Below are 16101 nucleotides of genomic sequence, written 5' to 3' on the forward strand. Positions count from 1 at the left end.
GTTCCAGGCAGAAAGAAGAAAGTTGGAGGAATGGACCAAAGGGTCCTGGCTGAATGGGCACCTCCTTAAGAGTTTTCCAGGAATCACCACCCAACGACTTCCACTCACCTCTCGATGGCCACCCCATTAGCAAGAGAATCAGGGCTTGATGTCAGGTCCCATTTGGTCCCCACAACATAATAGGACTTCTATTAAGGAAGGACGGGAGAACGGAGACTGCATAGGCAACTAGCTGTCCCTGCCAAGGCTCACGTTTAAAATGATTGTAATTGTAAAGGAAGTTGTAAAGAAATGTCTATATAGGTATAAGTTCCATTTGGCTTCTTATGACCTTCCAAATGTTCTCCGTGTGTGTAAGCTGAGTCTTGAAAGAGGGGAAGAGGGTTGCCGAGGACAAGAGTGAGTGGGAGGCGACCCAGGTGGAGGCAGTGTGAGTGTGGGGCGGCAGGTTGGAGGAAGAGCAGGCATGCAACGCAAGCCTCTTACCAGATGCTCGCCTCAGAGTTGGCATTTCTCACAGGACACACTCCTAGAAAGGGACTGTGAAGACAAAGATACAAATGCTTTTAGAGAAAGGTTGCTGCCAGGACCATGTGAGGGTGCCCATCTCACCAAACCTCCCACATCGTGCACTGTCATTTGAAAAATACTTTGTCAGTTTGACAGGTGGAAATATCTTGAATTTGTTGATGAAACTAAACATTTTAAAAAGCATTTTTGGCCACTGACTTTTCTTCTTTTGTAACACGAATTGCCTGGTCGTATCTTTCCATCGTTTTCCTGTCGGGTTTTTGTGGTCTATTGGTTTACGCAGCAAATATTTACTGAGTGCTTGGTATGTGCCGGGAACTCTTCCCGGGGCTGGAGACACAACAGTGAACAAACACAGAGCTTCCGCCCTCCAGGGAGCTGATATTCTGATGAGAGGAGATAGTGAAGGTAGAAACCAGGCCAAGATTTGTAAAAGCTCTTAGTAGATTTAGGATGGTAGTGCTTGGTCACGCAGTCTCTCCAGCTCGTCACTTGCTTTGTGGTTTTATTTGTATTGCAATCTGTCTTACAGAGTTTCTCAAGCATTCAGCTTTTCATTTTAGCATAGTTTAAGGTTTACGGAAAAGTTGTAGACAGTACAGAGAGATCCCACACACCCTTCACCTGGCCTCCCCTGATGTTAGCGGTTTACATAACTAGAGTACGTTAGTCAAAACTGAGAAATTAAATTGGTACAACACTATTAACTAAGTTACGGATCTCGTTTGGATTTCATCAGTTTTTCCACGAATGTCCTTTTTCTCTGTTGCAGGATCCAATCCAGGATGCTATGTTGTGCTTAGGGATTTCTTTATTTTCATGTAGTAAAATCTATTGATTTATTGCTCATTTTGTTCTTAGAGAGTCATTTCCTATACTGAGACATGATAAGATCTCAACCTATATTTCTTCTAGCTTTTTATGGTTTCTTTGTCTTTTTTTTTTTTTTTTTTTTAGTCAGTCTCACTCTGTCCCCAGGCTGGAGTGCAGTGGTGCGATCTCAGCTCCCTGCAACCTCCGCCTCCTGGGTTCAAGCAATTCTCCAGCCTCAGCCGCCTGAGTAGCTGGGACTACAGGCGAGCACCACCACACTCAGCTAATTTTTGTATTTTTTAGTAGAGACGGGGTTTCGCCATGTTGGCCAGGCTGGTCTCAAACTCCTGACCTCGGGTGATTTGCCCGCCTTGGCCTCCCAAAATGCTGGGATTACAGGCATGAACTACTGTGCCCAGCTGGTTTCATTTTTCAAAGAATTATTTATTTCTTTAAACCTTTTGGAATTTATTTTGGTGTAAGGATCTAACATCTATTTTTTCCAAACAGTTGGTCAGCTGCACAGCATTCTATAATGAATCCTTCGTTTCCTCACTGATTTGTGAAACAACTTTTATCAAGTATGAAACACTTAGAGGTGCTAGTTTCTGTTTCTGGGCTACAGCTTATATGGACTTTTCCATTGACTGCTGTGTCAGTATCACAGTTTGACAGTTAGATTTTTTTTTTTTTTTTTTTTTTGAGACAGTGTCTTGCTCTGTCGCCCAGGCTGGGGTGCAGTGGCGCGATCTCGGCTCACTGCAAGCTCCGCCGGGTTCACGCCATTCTCCTGCCTCAGCATCCTGAGTAGCTGGGACTACAGGCACCCGCCACCGTGCCCAGCTAATTTTTTGTATTTTTAGTAGAGATGGGGTTTCACCGTGGACTCGATCTCCTGACCTCGTGATCCGCCCGCCTTGGCCTCCCAAAGTGCTGGGATTACAGGCGTGAGCCACCGTTTTTTATCTAGTAGGAAAGACTCCTCCACCTTTAGCTTTATAATAAAATATGTTACTAAGAACAATGAGCCCACCTATGTGCGAGGTCCCGTGTTAGGCCCCACAGATAGGACATGAACAACCAAGTCCCACCTGCAAGGCGGCCACTATATGGGGGAGGCAGACAGGTGAGCCAGTGACCGCACGGTGGTGTGGCAGAGCAGCAGCGACCCACACACAGAAGGGCCGCAGGGTCTCGTGGGGCAGTCAGGGAGGGCTGGACAGAGGAAGAGGTGCTTGATCTGTGGTAGATTTGAGTAGTTCACCAGACCGAGAGGCAGGCAGGGCATTCCGGGCAGAGGGAACAGTGTAGACAAATGCCTGGCTCTGGAAAGTATGTGGCACAGTCTGGGTGCGGCAGGTGCTGGCGGTGTGGAGTGTCCATGATGTAGGGGGTGAGATTGCAGAGGAGGCTGGCCTGAGGAAGGCCCGACCACCAAAGGAGATGTCCAGATGACCCCAAGGCCACAACCCCCAGGGCCCTCCTGTCCTGGGCTCTGGAATTTTTCAGTTGCTGATTCTCTTCCTAGGAACATGTTCCCAGCCAACCTAGTAGAAGCCACATTCAAACAGGTGAGTGAGTCTCTGGGCAGTGGAGGGGAGGGAAGGGGCAGCAGGCAGGAGGGCAGGCAGCAGGGCTAGTGGCATGGCTGGGAAGTGACAGGTGTGCTGGCCAGTCACACTGTCTCCTGGAGGTGGGATGCTAGAGGGGAGGGTACGCTGGGGAACCTAGATCCTTAGAGCCCCCCATGGCCACATCCCTGTCCTGGGTTCCAGTTTTCATGATGAAAAAGTGTGGGGGTGGAGAGAAGCCTTCACTGAGTGCCTGCTCTACTTCCACATACACCATCTCGCCCATCCGCACAGTAACTCGGCACTGAGGTAGGATGAGCCCCACTTCCTGAAGAGGAAACTGAGGCTCCGAGGAGTCAATGATTTGCCCAAGGTTATACCACTAGTAAATGACAAAGCCAGTAGGTAAACCCAGGCCTATCTTCTTAGCCTGTTTTCTCTTTCTTTTTAAAGTAATCATTTTTCCCCTAACAAGAATAACGATGTTCACTGTAGAAAATTAGGAAAATACTAAACAATATAAAGTAGAAAATAAAAATCATCTCTAGTTCTAGTACATAGTCCCTGGTAGCAGAGGATATATTTCTAGTCTTTTTTCTTCTGCATATTTTTAAATAATATTATAATCATAGTGCATATACAGTTTTCATCTTGTTTTTTTTCACTTCCATTATATCCTGAGCATTTTCCCCGGTTATGAAATATTTCTTAAGAGTACAATGCTTAGTGGTACTACAATGGCCTGTGATAAGGCTGGGCTGTAATTTATTTCCCACTCCCTCTTTCAGTGTTCCCTTAAGTTGTTTTCAAAGTTTTTCCTTTGTCAAAATTGTGGTGAATGTCCTTGTGCTCAGTCTTTGCCTGCCCGTTGAATAATTTCCAATTCTTTTTCCCTTTCTAAACTGTCAGCTGGTTGGTTGACTTAATCCAGCAAGGGTTTCCTGAACCCCTTTCCTGGGCTGGGCCCTGTGTTGAGCCTGGGGACACAAAGGAAGTGGCTGAGATATAGAGAGGAGGCTTCTGAATAGGGAGCTGTGAAAGCTTTGGCATATCGCCGCGTCTCTCCTGACATCTATGAAATAAGCCAGATTGTGAAGGGGACTGAATGCTAGGCTAGGGAGTTTCTACTGTAATTGGGAATCATTGAGGGTGTGAGAGATAAAGAAAAAGAATGTTGCTCTACTCTGTAACTATCTGGAATGCCCTTTCTCTTTTGGCAAACTCCTACCCATCCTTCAGGGCTCAAGTCAAATGTCCCCTTCTTTGTGAAGCTAACTCTTTCAGCCAATTAGTCACTCCCTCCCCAAGGCAGAAATCATGTCAGGTTCATTTGTGTATCTCCAGCAACCAGCACAGAGTGTTCACCATGATGATGACGATGATGGTAGCAGTAATGCTTCCATGGGGCTTAACATGTACCAGGAACTGTTGTAAGCACTTTATATACATCGTCTCATTTCATTTCATGCAGTAGATGCTATCACGGTCCCATTTTACAGAGGAGGAAAAGGAAGCAGAGACTTCAGGTCTCATATGTTTCCTGAGTGGTTGGCCTTATCGATGCAGTGATGTTTGAGGGGAGAGCAGGCTCCCTTTTTGGGCTCCCAGTACCTGAGGGATGATGGGGTGAGACCCATGAATGCTCTGGGGGCAGAGAGGGAAAGGTACGTGGCTCAGGAAGGTCATTTTCTTGTGCATGGGCTTCATCTCATCAACAAGGCTTGGGGCAGGCTATGCTTCTTCAAAAAGAAGGTCCAAGTTTCCACCTGGTGGGCAGCAGGGCCAGCAGACCACCAGGTGGATGGATACTGGATGATTGGGAGGGGACAGATGGGTGGATAAGGGGCTGGGCAGGCAGTTAAGAGGGACCCAGATGGGGTGATGAGGTATAGAAGTAAGAAGAGGAATGAAGGCAGGAGGCAGCGTGGCTGGGTGGTGTGGTGGTAGAGGAAGGAGTTGCAGCTTTCCTTGGGTAAAATATCGATAGCAATCCCTGCTCTGCCTGCCTCACAGGGTTACTGTCAATCAAATAGGATAGGAATGGATACAAATGTGCCTTCAAGATGCTATTATTGTTGTCGTTAATATTTGTAACAACCCTTGGCCCTGACTTCTCTCTGGGTGGGGTGTCACCCACCAGTACCGCACCAAGACCACCCCAGTTGTCAAGTCCCCCAAGGTGGCACCAGAGGAGGCCCCTCCTCGGCGGATCCTCATCTACGGGGTCCAGGAGGAGAATGGCTCCCATGTGCAGAACTTCGCCCTGGACCTGACCCCGCCGCCCGAGGTCGTTTACAAGTCAGAGCCGGGCACCAGCGATGGCATGAATGTGCTGGGCATCGTCTTCTTCTCTGCCACCATGGGTATGTGCTGCCCACCTGCCCAGCAGTGCCGTGGAGCCGGGCCCCCAGCCCCTCCCAGCAGCCTGCTCCTCCACCTCTTACTGAGGTCTGGGGAGAATGCTGGAGAGGTTTACTGTGAAAAACTGGAAATATTCACCACTCCTGTTTATTTAAATCCCTCGCCTCCCCACCCCACCCCAGGGGCTTCCCCCTGGCACCTCCCCCTCAGGCCTGTCTGGGCCATTTCTGAGGCCCACAGCTGGCATCCCTGCCACACCCTTCCCTTTGCTGCCCTCCTCTGGGATGCCAGGCCCCTCACCTATGCAAGCCCCTTGGAGGCCCGCACCTTGGTTTTTAAATTTTGTGTTATTTTTCTTAAAGATGGGTCCCAAATTATACAAGCTTCAGACCCCACAAAGCCTGTGGAAATGTCCTGCCTGCCATCCCTGACTCCTCCACTGGGTTTTCTTGTCAAGGAAAAGACCTCACCATTCTCGTTCATGCAAAAACTCTGGGGGTGACTTTCTACCTCGTCCTCTGCCTTGGCCCCCACCTTTGCATCCTGTCGGGTCTGCCCCCAAAGTCCCCTCCAAGCCGCGCATTTCCCTCTACCCCACGTCAGTGCCTGGGTCAAGGCCGTGTGGTCTCTCGCCTGGTTCCTGTGAAAGCTGCCTAGAAAACTTCCAGGGCTGTCCCTGCTGGTGTGTCCAGCTCAGGAGGTCACAAGTCTGACCGTGCTCTGCCCATTGCCCCTGGAAAGGGGCCGAACCCCTAGTGCCGGCTGAAGAGCCCTGTGAGACTGGCCCGTGTGCTCCTCTCCGCATAACCCTCAGCCCGGCTGCTCTTGCCACTCCCCCTCCGCGTTTGTCATCTTCAGGGTGCTCCCCACAAGTGCCATGCCCTCAGGAGAGTCCTCCCTAGACTAGGCTGAGTGCCCCGGGCTACACTGCCTGGTTACTCTGTGAGAACTAGACTCGATTGCAAGGATATCATTGCTTGCTGTCTGCACAGCCATGACCAGCCTCACACTGGCAGACGGGCTTGTCTCCATCCACCCCAGAGCCCACCGCTGCTGTGGCTAGAACAGGCACTCAGCAGACCTGGTAGGGAGATGGGTGGATGGCTGGGTGACAATGGGTAATGGAGCTCTTCTCATCTGGGCCAAAACGCCAGGCGTGCAGAGGGGCCAGGGCCTCGGTGACCCAAGTGTGTGAAACAACAATGTCTGAAAGTGCCTCTCGGCACATCTGACAAGCAGTCCCAAAACTCAGCCTTTCTCAGGGCTGGGAACATAAGAAAAGGGCATCTACTGGCAGAGCAAAAGAATGGGAGACCCTTGGACTCAACTCACTGAGTGTTCGCTGCGCATGTGTAACTGTCTGTGCATCCGTGAACACTTGTGTGAGTGTACTGAGGCGGGGCATATGAGGGTACCGAGGCAGGGCGTGTGAGTGTACCGAGGCAGTGTGTAAGTGTACCGAGGCAGTGTGTAAGTGTACCGAGGCAGGGTGTAAGTGTACCGAGGCAGGGTGTGTGAGTGTACCAAGGCGGTGTGTGTGAGTGTACCGAGGCAGTGTGAGTGTACCAAGGCAGGGTGTGTGAGTGTACCAAGATGGGGTGTATGAATGTACCGACACTGTGTGAGTGTACCAAGGTGGTGTGTGTGAGTGTACCAAGACATGGTCTGTGAGTGTACCGAGACAAGGAGTGTGAGTGTACCAAGGCAAGGTATGTGAGTGTACTGAGGTGGGGTGTGTGAGTGTACCAAGGAGGTATGAGTGTACCGAGGCAGGATGCGTGAGTGTAATGAGTCAGGGTGAGTGTACTGAGGCAGGGTGTGTGCATGTACCGAGGCGGTGTGTGTGGGTGTTTCAAGGTGGTGTGAGTGTGCTGTTGTGGGGTGTGTGAGTGTCCTGAGGCAGTGTGTGTGAGTGCACCAAGGCGGGGTGTGTGTGTAATGAGGTGGGTTGTGTGAGTGTACCGAGGAGGTATGAGTGTACTGAGGCAGGGTGCGTGAGTGTAACGAGTCAGGGCGAGTGTACTGAGGCAGGGTGTGTGAGTGTACCAAGGCGGTGTGTGGGTGTTTCAAAGTGGTGTGAGTGTACTGTTGTGAGGTGTGTGTGTCCTGAGGTGGTGTGTGTGAGTGTACCAAGGTGGGGTGTGTGAGTGCAATGAGGCAGTGTGTGTGAGTGTACCGAGGTGAGGTGTGTGAGTGTACCGAGGCGTTGTGTGTGGGTATGTGAGTGTACCAAGGCAGTGTGAGAGTACCGAGATGATTTGTGTGAGTGTTCCGAGGTGGGGTGTGTGAGTCTACTGAGGTGGGGTGTGTGAGTGTTCTGCAGCAGTGTGTGTGAGTGTAACGAGGTGGGGTGTGCGGGTGTACCGAGGTGGGGTGTGTAAGTGTACCAAGGTGGTGTGTGTGGGTATGTGAGTGTACCAAGGCAGTGTGAGAGTACCGAGATGATTTGTGTGAGTGTTCCGAGGCGGGGTGTGTGAGTGTACTGAGGCGGGGTGTGTGAGTGTTCTGCAGCAGGGTGTGTGAGTGTTCTGCATCAGTGTGTGTGAATGTACCGAGGTGGGGTGTGCGGGTGTACCGAGGTGGGGTGTGCGAGTGTACCGAGGCGGTCTGTGTGGGTATGTGAGTGTACCAAGGCAGTGTGAGAGTACCGAGATGATTTGTGTGAGTGTTCCGAGGCGGGGTGTGTGAGTGTACTGAGGCGGGGTGTGTGAGTGTTCTGCAGCAGTGTGTGTGAGTGTAACGAGGTGGTGTGTGTGAGTGTTCCAAGGTGGTGTGTGTGAGTGTACCGAGGTGGGTTGTGTGAATGTACCAAGGTGGGGTGTGTGAGTGGACAAAGGCGGGGTGTCTGAGTGGACTGAGGCAGTGTGTGTGAGTGTACCGAGGCGGTGTTTGTGAGTGGACCAAGGCAGGGTGTGGGAGTGTACCGGTACAGGGTGTGTGAGTGGACTGAGGTGGGGTGTGTGAATGTATTGAGGCAGTCTGAGTGTACCAAGGCAAAGTGTGTGAGTGTACTGAGGCGGGGTGTGGCAGTGTACCGAGGTGATGTGAGTGTACTGAGGTGGGTGTGTGAGCGTACTGAAGCAATGTGAGTATACCAAGGCAGTGTGTGAGTGTACCAAGGCAATGTGTGTGAGTGTACCGAGGCAATGTGTGTGAGTGTACTGAGGTGGTATGTGTGAGTGTACCAAGGCGGTGTGTGTGAGTGTACAGAGGCAAAGCATGTGAGTGTACCAAGGCAAGGTGTGTGAGTGTACCAAGGCGGGTTGTGTGAGTGTACCAAGGCGGTGTGTGTATGCATACCGAGGCAGTGTGTGTGAGTATACCAAGGTCAGGTGTGCAAGTGTACCGAGGTGGTATGTGTGAGTGTACTGAGGCAGTGTTTGTGAGTGCACCAAGGTGGTGTGTATGAGTGGACCAAGGTGGGACGTGTGAGTGTACCGAAGCAAGACGTGTGAGTGTACCGAGGCACGGTGTGTGAGTGTACCGAGGCAGGGTGTGTGGGTGTACTAAGGTGGGTTGTGTGAGTGTACCAAGGCGGGATGTGTATGTGTAATGAGGTGGTGTGTGTGAGTGTACCAAGGTCAGGTGTGCGAGTGTACTGAGGCAGTGTGTGTGTGTAGTGAGGCAGGTTGTGTGAGTGTACCAAGGTGGGTTGTGTGAGTATACCGAGGTGGGGTGTGTGAATGTACCGAGGCGGTGTGTGTGGGTGTATGTGGATGTGTGAGTGTTCTGAGGCGGGGTGTATGAGTGTGTCAAGGTGGTGTATGTGAAGGTATCAAGGTGGGGGTGTGTGAGTGTACAGAGAGGCAAGGTGTGTGTGTACCAAGGTGGTGTATGTGAAGGTATCAAGGTGGGGGTGTGTGAGTGTACAGAGAGGCAAGGTGTGTGTGTACCAAGGTGGTGTGAGTGTACCGAGACAAGGTGTGTGAGGGTACTCAGATGGGTGTGTGAGTGTTCTGAGATGGTGTGAGTATAACGAGGTGGTGTGGTGTGTGAATGTACAGAGGCATGGTTTCTGAGTGTACTGAGTTGGGGTGTGTGAATGTACCAAGGCAATGCGAGTGTACCGAGGTGGTGTGTGTGAGTGTACTGAGGCAGGGTGTGTGAGTGTACCAAGGTGGGGGGTGTGCAAGTGTACCGAGGCAGTGTGTGTGTGTACTGAGACAGGGTGTGTGCCAAGATGAGGTGTGTGAGTGTAACGAGGAGGGGTGTGAGTGTAACGAGGAGGGGTATGAGTGTACCAAGGTGGTGTGTGTGTGTACTGAGGCAGTGTGAGTGTACTGAGGCAAGGTGTATGAGTGTATCAAGGCAGTGTGAGTGTACCGAGGTGGTATGAGTATACTGAGGCAATGGATATGAATGTACTGAGGTGGTGTCAGTGTACCGAGGCAAAGTGAGGGTATCGTGATGGGGTGTGTGAGTGTATCAAGGCATGGTGTGTGAGAATACGAAGGTGGTGTGAGTGTACTGAGGCGGTTGAGTGTACTGAGGCGAGATGTGTGAGTGTACCAAGGCAGGGTGTGTGAGTATACCGAGGCAGGCTGTGTAAGCATACTGAGGTGGTGTGTGTCAGTGTATCGAGGTGGGATATGTATGTGTACCAAGGTGGTGTGTGAGGTACCAAGGCAGTGTGAGTGTACCGAGGAGGGGTATGTGTGAGTGTACTGAGGCAGTGTGTATGTGTGTACTGAGGCGGGGTGTGTGAGTGTGCTGAGGCGGGTGGTGTGAGTGTACTGAGGCAGGGCGTATGAGTGTTCTGAGGCAGTTTGAGTGTAACAAGGGTGATGTGTGAATGCATTGAGGTGGGGTGAGTGTACCAAGGCTGGGTGTGTGAGTGTACCGAGGCAGTGTGAGTGTAACAAGGTGGAGTATGTGAGTATACCAAGATGGTGTGACCATATGAATGTACCAAGGCAGGGTGTGTGAATGTAACAAGGCGGACTGTGTAAGTGTACCAAGGCAGTGTGAGTGTACTGAGGTGGGGTGTGTGAGTGTAACGAGGCAGAGTGTGTGAATGTACCAAGGCAGTGTGAGTGTACGGAGGTGGGGTGTGTGAGTGTACCGAGGCAGGGTGTGTGAGTGTAGCAAGGCAGGTTTTGTGAGTGTACGAGTGGGGTGTGTGTGTACCGAGATGGGGTGTGTGAGCCTACTGAGGCAGTGTGAGTGTACCAAGGCAGGGCGAGTATACTGAGGCGGGGCATGTGAGTGTACCGAGGTGGGGCGTGTGCATGTGTATTAAGGCAGTGCATGTGAGTGTACAGAGGCAGGGTGTGTGAGTTTACTGAGACGTGGTGTGTGAGTGTACTGAGGTGTGGTGAGTGTACCGAGGCAAAGTGAGTGTAGCAAGGCAAAATGTGTGTGTACCGAGGCTGGGTGTGTAAGTGTACTGAGGTGGAGTGTGTGAGTGTATTGAAGCGGGTTGTGTGAGTGTACCAAGGCAGGGTGTGTGAGTGTACCGAATCGGGGTGTGTGAGTGTACCAAGATGGGGAGTGTGAGTGTACAGAGGAGGTGTGAGTGTACCAAGACGAGGTGTGTGAGTGTACCAAGACAGGGAGTGTGAGTGTACCGAGGCAGGGTGTGTGAGTGTACTGAGGCGGTGTGAGTGTACTGAGGCAGTGTGAGTGTTCTGAGGCAGTGTGAGTGTACCAAGGTGGTGTGTGTGTGTGTACCAAGGTGAGGTGTGTGCATGAACCGAGATGAGGTGTGTGCATGAAACGAGACAGGTCGTGTGAGTGTACCGAGGAAAATTGTGTGAGTGTACTGAGGCAATGTGAGTATAACAAAGCAGGGTGTGTGAGTGTATCGAGGTGCGGTGAGTGTACTGAGGTGGTGTGTGTGAGTGTACCGAGGTGGTGTGTGTGAGTGTACCAAGGTGGTGTGAGTGTAACGAGGTGGAATGTGTAAGTGTTCCAAAGCGGTGTGAGTGTACAGAGGTGAGGTGGGTGAGTGTACCGAGGCGGGCAGTGTTAGTGTACCAAGGTGGATTTTGTGAGTGTACCAAAGTGGAATGTGTGAGTGTACCGAGGCAGGGTGTTTGAGTGTACCGAGGTGGTGTGAGTGTACCAGGGCAATGTCAGTGTACTGAGGTGTGGTGTGTGAATGTACCAAGGTGGGGTGAGTGCACCAAGGTGGGGTGTGTGAGTGTATTGAGATGGGGGGTGTGAGTTTACCGAGGCATGCTGTGTGAGTTTACCGAGGTGGGCTGTGTGAGTGTACAAAGGCAGGGCATGTGAGTGTACTGAGGTGGTGTGTGTGAGTGTACCGAGGTGGGGTGTGTGAGTGTACTGAGGAAACTTGTGTGAGTGTACTGAGGCGGGGCGTATGAGGGTACCGAGGCAGGGCGTGTGAGTGTACTGAGGTGGGACATGTGAGTGTACCAAGACAAAGAGTGTGAGTGTACCGAGGCAGGCGTGTGAGTGTACTGAGTGTGCATGTGAGTGTACCGAGGCGGTGTGTAAGTGTACCAAGGCAGGGTGTGTGAGTGTACCGAGGCAGGGTGTGTGAGTGTACCAAGACGAGGTGTGTGAGTGTACTGAGACGGGGTGTGTGAGTGTACTGAGACGGGGTGTATGAGTGTACTGACACTGTGTGAGTGTACCAAGCTGGTGTGAGTGTACCGAGACATGGTTTGTGAGTGTACCAAGATGACTGTGAGTGTACCGAGGCAAGGTGTGTGAGTGTACTGAGGTGGGGTGTGAGTGTACCAAGATGAGTGTGAGTGTACCAAGGCAAGGTGTGTCAGTGTACTGAGGTGGGGTGTGAGTGTACTGAGGCGGGTTGTGTGAGTGTACCGAGTAGGCATGAGTGTACCAAGGCAGGGTGAGTGAGTGTGATGAGTCAGGGTGAGTGTACTGAGGTAGGGTGTGTGAGTGTACCGAGGTGGTGTGTGTGGGTGTTTTGAGGTGGTGTGAGTGTACCATTGTGAGATGTGTGAGTGTCCTGAGGCAGTGTGAGTGTAACAAGGCAGTGTGTGTGAGTGTAATGGGGCAGTGTGTGTGAGTGTACCAAAGCAGGGTGTGCAAGTGTACCGAGGTGGGGTGTGCGAGTGTACCGAGGTGGGGTGTGCGAGTGTACCGAGGTGGGGTGTGTGAGTGTACCGAGGCAGTGCGTGTGGGTATATGAGTGTACCAAGGCAGTGTGAGAGTACCAAGACGATTTGTGTGAGTGTTCCGAGGCAGGGTGTGTAAGTGTACCAAGGTGGGGTGTGTGAGTGTACTGCGGCAGTGTGTGTGAGTGTAACGAGGTGGTGTGTGTGAGTGTACCGAGGCGGGTTTTGTGAATGTACCAAGGTGGGGTGTGTAAGTGGACAAAGGCAGGGTATCTGAGTGGACTGAGGTGGTGTGTGTGAGTGGACCAAGGCGCAGTGTGGGAGTGTACCGGTGCAGGGTGTGTGAGTGGACTGAGGTGGGGTGTGTGAATGTATCGAGGCAGTCTGAGTGTACCAAGGCAAAGTGTGTGAGTGTACTGAGGCGGGGTATGGCAGTGTACTGAGGTGATGTGAGTGTACTGAGGCGGGTGTGTGAGCATACTGAAGCAAAGTGTGTGAGTATACCAAGGCAGTGTGTGAGTGTACCAAGGCAATGTGTATGAGTGTACCGAGGTGGTATGTATGAGTGTACACAGGCAAGGCATGTGAGTGTACCAAGGCAAGTCGTGTGAGTGTACCGAGGAAAGGTGTGTGAGTGTACCGAGGTGGGTTGTGTGAGTGTACTGAGGTGGTATGTGTATGTGTATTGAGGCGGTGTGTGTGAGTATACCAAGGTTGGGTGAGCGAGTGTACCGAGGCGGTGTGTGTGAATGTACTGAGGCAGCCTTTGTGAGTGCACCAAGGCAGTGTGTATGAGTGGACTGAGGTGGGACATGTGAGTGTACTGAAGCAAGACGTGTGAGTGTACTGAGGCGGGGTGTGTGAGTGTACCGAGGTGGGGCATGTGAGTGTACCGAGGTGGGTTGTGTGAGTGTACTGAGGCGGGGTGTGTATGTGTACCGAGGTGGTGTGTGTGAGTGTACCAAGGTTGGGTGTGCAAGTGTACCGAGGCGGTGCGTGTGAGTGTAGCGAGGCAGGTTGTATGAGTGTACCAAGGTGGGTTGTGTGAGTATACCAAGGTGGGGTGTGTGAATGTACTGAGGTGGTGTGTGTGGGTGTATGTGGATGTGTGAGTGTTCTGAGGCGGGTTGTATGAGTGTGTCAAGGTGGTATATGTGAAGGTATCAAGGTGGGGGTGTGTGAGTGTACAGAGAGGCAAGGTGTGTGTGTACCAAGGTGGTGTGAGTGTACCAAGACAAGGTGTGTGAGTGTACTCAGATGGAGTGTGTGAGTGTACTGAGATGGTGTGAGTATAACGAGGTGGTGTGGTGTGTGAATGTACAGAGGCATGGTTTCTGAGTGTACTGAGTTGGGGTGTGTGAATGTACCAAGGCAATGCGAGTGTACCAAGGCGGTGTGTGTGAGTGTACTGAGGCAGGGTGTGTGAGTGTACCAAGGTGGGGTGTGTAAGTGTACCAAGATGGTGTGTGTGTGTACTGAGACAGGGTGTGTGAAAAGGTAAGGTGTGTGTGTAACAAGGAGGGGTGTGAGTGTACCGAGGTGGTGTGTGTGAGTGTACCGAGGCAGTGTGAGTGTACTGAGACAGGGTGTGTGAAAAGGTAAGGTGTGTGTGTAACAAGGAGGGGTGTGAGTGTACCGAGGTGGTGTGTGTGAGTGTACCGAGGCAGTGTGAGTGTACTGAGGCAAGGTGTGTGAGTGTACTCAGACGGGGTGTGTGTGTGTACCAAGGTGGTGTGAGTATACTGAGGCAATGGGTATGAGTGTACTGAGGTGGTATGTGTCAGTGTACCGAGGCAAAGTGAGGGTATTGTGGTGGGGTGTGTGAGTATACCAAGGTGGTATGAGTGAGTGTACTGAGGCGGTTGAGTGTACTGAGGTGAGGTGTGTGAGTGTACCAAGGCAGGTTGTGTGAGTATACCGAGGCGGGCTGTGTGAGCATACTGAGGTGGTGTGTGTCAGTCTATCAAGGCGGGGTATGTGTGTGTACCGAGGCGGTATGTGAGGTACTGAGGCAGTGTGAGTGTACCAAGGAGGGGTGTGTGAGTGTACCAAGGTGGAGTGATTATACTGAGGCAGTGTGAGTGTACCGAGGCAGTGTGTGAGTGTACTGAGGCGGTATGTATGAGTGTACCAAGGCAGGTTATGTGAGTGTACCAAGATTCTGTGAGTGTACCGAGGCAGCGTGTGTCTGTACCGAGATGGTATGTGTAAGCCTACCGAGGCGGTATGTGGGCATGTACTGAGGCGGGGTGTGTGAGTGTACAGAGGCGGGTTGTGAGTGTACAGAGGCAGGGTGTGAGTGTTTTGAGGCAGTGTAAGTGTAATGAGAGGTGGTGTGTGAGTGCGAGGCAGGATGAGTGTACCGAGGCAGGGTATGTGAGTGTACCAAGGTGGTGTGAGTGTAATGAGGTGGAGTGAGTGTACTAAGGTGGTGTGGGTGTACCGAGGCAGTGTATGTGAGTGTAATGAGGCAGAGTGTGTAAGTGTACCAAGGCGGTGTGAGTGTACCAAGGCAGGGTGTGTGAGTGTACTGAAGCAGGTTGTGTGACTGTACCGAAGAAAGTTGTGTGAGTGTACTGAGGCAATGTGAGTGTATCGAGGCGGTATGTGTGAGTGTACCGAGGCCAGTTATGTGAGTGTACTGAGGTGGTATGAGTGTACTCAGGCAGAGTGAGCGTACCGAGGTGGTGTGTGTGAACGTACTGAGGTGGTAGGTGTGAGTGTACTGAGGTGGTGTGTATGTGTGTACCGAGGCAGGGTGTGTGAGTATGCTGAGGTGGATGGTGTGAGTGTACTGAGGCAGGGTGTATGAGTGTTCTGAGGCAGTTTGAGTGTAACAAGGGTGATGTGTGAATGCATTGAGGCAGGGTGAGTGTACCAAGGCGGGGTGTGTGAGTGTACTGAGGCAGTGTGAGTGTAACAAGGTGGAGTGTGTGAGTGTACCAAGGTGGTGTGACCATATGTGTGTACCAAGGTGGGGTGTGTGAGTGTAGCAAGGCAGGTTTTGGTACGAGTGGAGTGTGTGTGTGTACCGAGACAGGGTGTGTGAGCCTACCAAGGCAGTGTGAGTGTACCGAGGCAGGGTGAGTATACTGAGGCGGGGCATGTGAGTGTACCGAGGTGGGGCATGTTTGTGTATTGAGGCAGTGCATGTGAGTGTACAGAGGCGGGGTGTGTGAGTTTACCAAGACGTGGTGTGTGTACTGAGGTGTGAGTGTACCAAGGCAAAGTGAGTGTACCAAGGTAGGGTGTGTGAGTGTACCAAGGCAAAATGTGTGAGTGTACCGAGGCAGGGTATGTGAGTGTACCGAGGTGGTGTGAGTGTACCGAGTTGTGGTGTGTGAGTGTACCGAGGCATGGTGTGTGAGTGTACCGAGGTGGGGTGAGTATACCAAGGTGGGGGTGTGTGAGTGTATTGAAGCAAGGGTGTGTGAGTGTACCGATGCAGTATGTGTGATAGTACCAAGGTGGGTTGTGTGAATGTACTGAGGCGGAGTGTGTGAGTGTACTGAGGCGGTGTGTGTGAGTGTACTGAGGTGCTGTGTGTGAGTGTACCAAGGCACTGTGTGTGACTGTACCAAGGCAGGTGGTGTGGGTGTACTGTGGTGGGTTGTGTGAGTGTACTGAGGCAGAGCGAGTGTACTGAGGTGGGATGTGTGAGTGCTTGGAGGCAGGGTTTGTGAGTGTACCGAGGCGAGGTGTTTGAGTGTACCGAGGCAGTATGTGTGAGTGTACCGAGGTGGTGTGTGTGATTGTACCAAGGCGGGTTTTGTGAT

At 51.8% G+C, this 16101-nt stretch overlaps 1 protein-coding gene across 2 annotated transcripts in view; it reads left to right on the top strand.

Annotated features, from left to right (window-relative positions):
- Positions 1 to 16101, top strand: part of SLC1A7 (solute carrier family 1 member 7) — a 59457-nt gene that overhangs the window by 33824 nt on the left and 9532 nt on the right. For both annotated transcript variants that reach the window (XM_063698576.1, XM_063698584.1), the window contains 2 exons: positions 2873 to 2915; positions 5056 to 5278. In XM_063698576.1, the coding sequence (XP_063554646.1) occupies positions 2873 to 2915; positions 5056 to 5278 (266 nt within the window). The remainder of the gene's footprint in view (positions 1 to 2872; positions 2916 to 5055; positions 5279 to 16101) is intronic.

This window comes from Gorilla gorilla, chromosome 1, assembly GCF_029281585.2.
Source record: "Gorilla gorilla gorilla isolate KB3781 chromosome 1, NHGRI_mGorGor1-v2.1_pri, whole genome shotgun sequence".
Lineage (NCBI taxonomy): Eukaryota > Metazoa > Chordata > Mammalia > Primates > Hominidae > Gorilla > Gorilla gorilla.